General features: G+C 37.9%; 1 protein-coding gene across 1 annotated transcript; it reads left to right on the top strand.

Annotated features, from left to right (window-relative positions):
- The first annotated feature begins 8,481 nt into the window (after window positions 1–8,481).
- Window positions 8,482–9,036, top strand: LOC113807906 (homeobox protein notochord). The gene has a single exon (XM_027359224.2). The coding sequence runs from the start codon at window positions 8,492–8,494 to the stop codon at window positions 8,987–8,989; it is 498 nt and encodes a 165-aa protein (XP_027215025.2). The 5' UTR covers window positions 8,482–8,491; the 3' UTR covers window positions 8,990–9,036.
- The last annotated feature ends 202 nt before the right edge of the window (window positions 9,037–9,238 follow it).

The following is a 9,238-nucleotide window of genomic DNA, read 5'->3' on the forward strand; positions in this document are numbered from 1 at the left end:
CCTTCCACAGGCAAGCGATGGGGGGGAGGTAGGGGATCAGCATAATATTTCTTACAACTAAACACAACTAAAATAACGTGAATCTTGCTCCATTTGCCTAACCCTAGCCTCTCCAGAAGCCGGCCCATCATTAGCGAGTTCCTAATGGGATGTGGCTTAACACCTACTTGCCATGCCACTAAAACGACTACATAATGATCTTCACGATAATGAGGGAGAATATACATGACTCATTATGATCATTCGCCTTAGGAGAAGGAGGCGGGGGTCTAAAATCCCTCCTTTTTAACACATGTATACTAATTCGTTGTTTTGATATAACACTCAGTCCTAAGATAGAGACGATTACCAGAGAAGAAATAGAAGGGATGGAGTCAATAAGAAAAGACTACTTAGGCTGCTTATGACAATGTACATAGAAACCCATACATCCCAAACACCAAATACATTGATGTTATGATATTATGATAGCCTATAATTACTAATAATTCTACCAAAACTGGGGGTTATAAAGTTATGCATAAATGTGTATCTGTAGTAATGGATGAGGTCACATCATAATAGTATAAAGAGCCAAGATTACTCAGAACACAATGCGCAAAATACTGTACTATTGTCAACTAGACCCCAGGAAAATTGGATTTGATATAGCCTATTAAATGCATTGAAACAAATATTGAAAACGAAACGTATATGGTGTGCTTCTCCTTTCCAAACTTCCTTGTGGAATTGTTTCAAATTAAACAGAAATTTCAATAGCATATGAACATGGATAGCAATTTTCCCCCTATGATTTTAAGCAACATCTGATCTGTATTTCGCGACTCACTAAAAGTTACTGATATTAAAATAAGTTTCACCTACCCACAGATAAAGCTACATATTTAAACTGACAAGAAGCTACCCGTGTTCATCCTCACAGCGAACATGTTTTATTGAACCTTCCTGCAGCAGGAGTCCTACAGCATCGCCCTCGGGAACGCCCATGGAAGATGAATCTCCGTTGTCTTCAAGGATCGTCCAACTTAAACGGCTGAATGGGGGTCCCAGCGGCAGCATCGCCTCGTAATCCCCAAGAGGTCCCACTTGGCACCAGCTTATTCAAGTTGAGTGAGTTGCAGTTTTACTTGTTTCATCATGTGCGTGCTATCTGCTGTACAAATCATCATCTAAGTCATCAGTCATGTAGGTAAACTAAGAACTCGAAAATGGAAAAGAAATTGACTGGCTTATTACACTCTGCAGTGATGCGTTTTAGCCTTACCAATCTTAACCGGTTATCTCACTTCCGTCGATTGAAGAATGAATAAATGCTTTTTTTTCTTTTTCTTTTTTGTAAGATATCTTCGAATCAGTTTCCGTTGATATCATAGGTTTATAAATGGCACCATACACCATACATTACCGTGAATAAACAAGATATGGTAAACTCTCCATGCCTGCTGATGGAACCGACCCTTTCAGTGCTCTGTAGGTGTGAAGAATGTTGGCCTTATTTGACCTAACCAGCCTTGCCGGTTAGTGTGGCGGCCTCATTCTCAAGTAGGCGATAATCACTGTATTGTGACTCACCATAAGGGAAGAACAATAAACAACGTTGATCTGACCTCTGACCTAAATGACCTTTGGAACTGCATTTGAAAATATTTACGGTGTATATATATATACTTATCATGGTATATGGTAACAAAAGCGTCTATATCATAATGAATGAAGTAACCTGGCCTGCTCTGTTCGTCTCATGGCAGGATCTTCAGTGAATCGACGTCCTCTACACTTCATGTCTCATGCTTCCTCACACTTTGCTGGTGGAATTTATGCTTGATTTGTGAATCTTATGTGGAATTACTGAAAAAAATTGTAGATTGAAGGTTTCGTGGTTACGTTCGTTAGCTTTGTGTATAGATAACTTTATTGCTATCTAATTTCTCAAGATTCTAGAAACACTTGTATAACCTTTGGAACTAAAATAAAGACATAATTACCTCCACCAAAGGGGTTGTTTTTGGTAACGGTTGTGTGTTCGTTTTTTCGTTGGTTTGCAGGATTACTCAAAAAAATATAAACAGATTTTTGTGAAAAATTTACCAGAGATGTTTCTTAGTCCAACTTAGGTGCCATCAAATTTTGGTGGTGATCCGGATCATGATGTAGATCTATTATTTATTTTTTTTTATTGTCAGTGACCCTACTGCTTGGCAGAGGTATGCGCTTTTTGAGTGTTAATGTTACCATTACAAAGGTTTATATAAGAAACAGATTTGAGCTACAGTCACCATCGTGCATCTCACTTTCAGTTCTGATAATTACCCTGCTGATTCTTTTTTTAAAGCTAAAAAAAAAAATATGCCGCCCAGGTTCCCCAAATGGCCATCTTCCTTGTATTTATTGTTTATAAATGAAACATCATTGTTCTCTTACACCGGAACTGAATGATGCCTCCGTTTGTTGTTGTTGTTGTTGTTTTTGTTTCTAGGAAAGAGAAATAAATACGACACTTCTTTTCCTACCTTGCGTCAAGAGGCAGATTAGGGCAAGGTCTATATGAGTACTTATATAGACCTTGGATCAGGGCAGGGCAGGACACCCCATTTACCATCATGCGGAGGCTTTTGTTATCGTACAAAGTGATAATTTATGAATCCATGTATACCAAGTCAGGGTTCTTCCTTTCCTCATTGGAGATCCGCCTCTTGAGGTCACTATAACGATGGTTTTATCCTTCTTTTAGAGCATGTCACAATAAAGTAATTATCACCTACTTGAGATTGAGGTTAAACGTTTTTTTTTTGTATACGGTATGCATATGTATATGCATATGCATATATATATATATATATATATATATATATATATATATATATATATATATATATATATATATATATATATATATATATATATATATATATATATATATATATATATATATATATATATATATATATATGCATATACATATATGTGTGTGTATTTATTTATATATATATATATATATATATATATATATATATATATATATATATATATATGCATATATATATGCATATACATATATATGTATGTATGTATATATTTGTATATATATATATATATATATATATATATATATATATATATATATATATATATATATATACATATATGTGTGTTTGTGTGTGTGTGTAATAATAATGATGATAATAATAATAATAATAATAATAATAATAATAATAATAATAATAATAATAATAATGTTCATTAAATGAAAAGGGAAAATCAGCATAGTTCGAAGCTTCACAGCTAGCTTCGAATCCCACCAGGTAATTCTAATACTGATCCTTATGTAGCGTCGGTCCTATTCTTCGAGCTAAAACCTACTTTCTTGGGTTGGATGACAAAGTAGCACTGGTCGGGACACACCAGTCATTGCTGCCGGAAAGAACAGTAATGGCGCTCGCGGTTGATAAAAAGATACAACCTCAAGCCTACTTAACCCAGCTTCTATTTGAACCCAGTTGCTAAAAGAAATACCGTACTTTATCAGGGGGTTGAATTATATATTCGTTTCAGATTTAATAAAATCGTTAAGCCATCTTATGGTCTGCATTATTTATTATAATAATTATGATGATATCAGCATTAGGATTTTTCTGTTATTTCGTTTAACGTAAAAGCAATACGTAACAGCTGTAAGAATAATCCATTGTTGTATTTACTTCTCTAGCAATAAGAACATTAGGTATTCAACGTTTTATTTCTTTAGACTTCCATACCCTCTAAGCCTTTTCAGTCCATATTTTGATAAGGGGATTAGTGTTGCAACCAAGCAACAAATCCAGAAGATTGAAGACCAAAAGGATATAATGAACGATATATTTTACCTTAAAAAACGAAATGGAATCATGTATTGTTTTCCCTCATTAGCGTGATCATTATGTAGTCGTTTCGGTGGCATGGCAAGTAGGTGTTAAATCACAACCCATTAGGAGCTCGCTAATGATGGAGAGGTCATAGCTCGCCGCTCAGGGAAGATTCAAATTACTATGTTTGTGTTGTTATAAGAGCTACGGAAATAATAGAAATAACAAGTTTGGATTTACTGATAAATTTCCAAAGATCCCATGACTACTGTTCTTAATATGCACATGTTAAAACAGACCCTGTATAAATGCCTAGACATATTGTCTGAATCTCTGTCTCTCTGTCCGTCTCTATCCATTCACTTCTCCCTCCCTTCCATCTCTCATTCTTCGTAGTAGATATAACAATATAAACCGCACTTATACTTTCTTGAAAGGATCAAAAGACTGCGCAGTAATATCCCGAGCAGTTAACACCATGGTGATAATCACCGTTACCTCATTCAGGTCGGTGCGAATGAAAGGTCATTCAAATTCTACTAATGACCCAGCCAGCGTTTGGGGTCAGAACACTTATCATATATACTCTACGTATATCTATGTCTAACTGTAATAACACTAAAATCAGTTACAAGATAAAGATAATAATATAGATACTCTTATCATTAAAAGAAGAGTGTAATACTCGTAACAGGGTAGTTGGGCGACCCCAATTAACACCTTTATACATATCTAAAATAGGGGTCCCTGAAAGTGTATTAGTATCCCAGGGCCCACAGATGTCATGCTGTTAACTATAAATCCATGCACTGAATTTAATCTAGTTGCATAGTTAAATCAAGGATATAAGTAATAGCTAGAAAAATAATTAATCAAAAAAACGTAAAATGCTTGAGTAAATCATTAAATGTGTTTGTAAGAAAACTGGTGCCAACTCATCAAAGAAAATGAAAAATATGGAAAGTGATAATTTTATATAATTACTCTCAAATGAATTGTGTAATTGCAACCGCTTAATTTGAACCCCATCAGTATTCAAATGAATTAAAGATAATTGACAATTAATATAAAACAATGAAAAACAATAAGAATAAAGTTGACTATAACCATTTTTACCAATATTACCTAATTTTATGCGCGCCATCCTTTCTTTCCACGGCTGACTGCAGGAAGGCCATCCGTTAAACTAAATCCTCATAAAAATGGAGTACTTCTTTGCATCCTAAGCAAATCCTAAGTCTGTGCATGAATAGGGTCACGCATAGTTGAGCACACTACGTATAGCGACCTTCCAATTACAAGATTAAAAAGGTCAAGGAAGTAATTGGATTATCAGCCCACGAAATTGGACGAGAACCGATCGACTTCAGGGAGAATTTTCACGGTCGATTTGAGGTCGACTTTTAGGCCATCTCTCCCCCCCCCCACCCCCGCTGCCTGCCCCCTCCCCACCTTCTACTGGACCTTCCCTTCTCCCTCTGGGTTTCGGGAGGTGGTGGGGGTCGAGCTGTTGCAATTGTGTATTTTGTTTCTGCTTCTGTATGTGTGTGTGAGAGAGAGAAGAGGAGAGAGAGAGAGAGAGAGAGAGAGAGAGAGAGAGAGAGAGAGAGAGAGAGAGAGAGAGAGAGAGAGAGAGAGAGAGATAAAGAGAGAGAGAGAGAGAGCGTGCGTGCGCGCGTGTGTGTGTGAGTGTGTGTATGTGTGTGTGTTAGTCTGTCCGTCCGTCTGTGTGCGTATATGTAGACCATGAATCCCTAAAATGATCTGAAAATATATCGCTGATTATAAATTCCAGTCAATACTACCTCGTTTTCTATCAATAAAAATGTCAGCTTAACCATCACAAAGCGGTAGGACAGAATCAGGAACCTCCATCCAAGCGTACGATTAAAGAAACTCAAAATGTAAAAGAAGGGGCTATCTATTTCAAGCATTAATCGCATTACATTTGGCTTTACTTAAGCTCAAAATTGGAGTAAAAAAAAAAGTCACGTGTTGTGTTTAAACGACCGATGCAAAACCTAATGTCGCAAGGGTGACAGAAGCAGTTGACTTACGGTGTCGTCTTCAGAATTCGTCATATTTAGAAACGAAGGATACAGGTCCTGAAACGTGGAAAAAAACTGGCTGTTTTATGTGTATTTTGTGTTACTTTTACGTTGGTGTGTGGTTATGTGATGAAGTGCACTGAATTCAGATGGAATTTATGTGTTTTCGATATAAATATGGTAATATCTATATGTGTGGGCTCAAATGTTACAAAGAAAGAGGGAACGCAGTCTCACCCCTTTGCTCCGCCTCGCCAACGGCTAGCGACACAACCATTGTATTAGAAATTGCATTTAGTGGCTTAAAACGGTCGGTCGGATGATAATGGGATTATCTACCCAAGAAATTGCTCAGTCGAACAGGTCGCAAAGAGTAGGTGTCTTACCGTCGAGGAAAAAAAAGCTTTCCTAGTCTTACAAGGGTCGAAAGGATTTACTTAATATTAACAAAAATAACAAAAAAGCAAAACGTTTCTAAGGGGGAAAATAATTCAAAACGTCATACCAGTAATCATCATTCTCGTCACAAACATTCACTGTTTACGAGGAATTTAGATATTCAGTTCAGAATTCCTGTCTCAACGCCATCACACGCGGACTCCACCACGACACTTCTGAGAACCCTTTTGACTGGCCAGGAATCACCACTCGGGCCCCAACATGTACTGCTGTCGCTCAAACTCCTCCAGCTGCTGAAACTGCAGGTCCTCGAAAGCTGTGACGGTGGGACAGCCACACTATTTGTATTTGAAGGACTGGTGCGTATATATATCGAAGGACTGTATTTTACAATCATGTTGTAATGACGTATGATATTCTTAATATCATGGTTCATTCACAAATGCTTGTATCCTTCATTCTTAGATGTAAGCTTCGATCTCGTAAGAAATCGTGATAATATACAGATAGAATACAGATCACTGTCGCTACATTTCCAACCAATTAAACAGCACACACACACACACACACACACACACACACACACACACACACACACACACACACACACACACACACACACACACACACACACAAACACAAACACAAACACACATACACACACACACACACACACACACACACACACACACACACACACACATATATATATATATATATATATATATATATATATATATATATATATATATATCGTGTATATACATTTTTTTCCAATATGATGATAACTAGATAGCCGTGAGAATCATAATTTCATCCTGGGTAAATATCATGCAATAAGGTGTTGCTAATATTATGCGGGCACCTCATGTGGATTCTCTATCTATCTAATTAACATACTTTGTGATTCTCCATCTATTTAATTAACATACTTTATGATTCTATATCTATCTACCTATTTATCTGCCTTTCTCTCTTTCTACTCATCTATTTATTTATCCATTAATTTACCTCTTCATGAAATAGCCGACAACTCATAACTAAACAGATTACGCACCTGCGAGTAGGCTAATGAGGCAGTTAACCCCGCCCACAGATTACTATGTCTGCTCACGTGGAATTGATGTAATGACGCTTGCTTTAACAAACATTTACGGGAATTATACACATATATCCTGCGATATTAGTGAGCAAAACATCTTCAAGTGCTTTCATAGGCTATAGAAGCTATAACATCAAAAACGAGGAAACTAAAATGATGACATATCCATTCTTCATACAATTGCCTTTTTGTTATTGTATTGCTACTAATAATCAAGATCAGTGGCATTGCCATTACATATCTCAATACTTATAGAATATCATCATAATATAATAATGATTAACAATGTGATTCAGAACACGTCTACAGAAAGTGATTTCTGTTGCAACTGCAAAACCTCCCTACAAAGACTAGAGAATGGTTAAGTATATGTAATGATTCATCACATTTAAAATCTATTGGTATTCATCGGTATGAATAGATGACACAGTGTATAAATGACGAAAGACATGTGCTTAAGAGTCAAGAGATAAGGAAAGAAAATGGGTTTTCGATAATCTAATCACAGGTCATCATACGGTCTTCCTATTTAATCAATGCACAGTTCTTAATCCAACCATTTTATGATTTATTTTCGTTCTCCAAGTCTTGTGAGATTCCTATAAAGTTGCTAAATTTATGCAAATATCACAATACCGGCGAAGTATTGTAAATGAAAACTGGCTGCTGAGAGGAAGGACCTGGATGCCGAAATACCCAGCACCATAATGGCTACACAGTAAGTAAATTTAACTGATCGATATATGTGGCCTTCTAAGGCCTTTCTTTCGCTTATTGCTAGCTGTCAACTATATATCACCGTCATACCCTTTTATGCGTATTACATATATATTTCTTTAAATCTTAACTTTTCCATCTTTTTCTTTCTCCAGTGATTCATAAAATATGCACTTGGTTGATTGACTATACATTTCTCAGAAAATCATATGTATATATATATGTGTGTGTGTGTATCACCCTTTTCTGTCTGCCAATTAGCCGAGGTCTTGGCCGACAAACTGACCTACACTTACTCTGATTGGCGGAAAACCACAGGTGAGGAGGTATAAAAAAGCCGGGCATGACCTGTGTCCACATACCTGTCCCACCACACAGCAAACATGGACCAACTCTCAGTGATGAACTTCCAGCCTTTGGCGTGGGCCTTCAGCCACCCATGGGCGCCGCCCGTCAGCCCTCCTCCCGCCCACACCATCACGCCCTCACGGATGTCACACAAGGCAAAGGCCTTCACCATCGACGCCCTTCTGGGACTTGACACTCAAAAGGACCTTCCTGCCCCGACCGCCTCCCCGCCTGCATCTCCGCTCTCCCTCCTTCAGCGGGAGTCCTCCGACACCGGCCTCAGGGACGCCCCCGGAAAGCTCAAGCGCCATCGCACAGTGTTCACGGACTCGCAGCTTCAGCGGCTGGAGGAGGAGTTCCAGCGGCAGCAGTACCTGGTGGGCCCCGAGCGGCGGTACCTGGCCAGGCAGCTGGATCTGAGTGAGCTGCAGCTCAAAGTGTGGTTCCAGAACCGACGCATCAAGTGGCGCAAGAACCAGCTGAGCGCGACGCAGGATCGCGACGCCTGTGCGTCTCCTCCGACGTCGCAGTAGGAAGATGGCGGAGCCACTTTTTCTGCGATCGAAGATATCCCAGTGACAGTCCTTTCATCTTTAACGAAATTCTAGTCCATTTTAATAAAATAATAAGCATTTTTAAACTGTCTTTATGTCGTCCCTTCAAATATGAATGAGAATTTAATTTCATTAAATACATCAAGGGTATCAATAAATACTAGGGGACAGCCTCATAAATACCTAAGGAAAATCAATCCATTACTCTGCTTTGGCTCAGTAATGACA

Source organism: Penaeus vannamei, chromosome 31 (genome assembly GCF_042767895.1).
Source record: "Penaeus vannamei isolate JL-2024 chromosome 31, ASM4276789v1, whole genome shotgun sequence".
Lineage (NCBI taxonomy): Eukaryota > Metazoa > Arthropoda > Malacostraca > Decapoda > Penaeidae > Penaeus > Penaeus vannamei.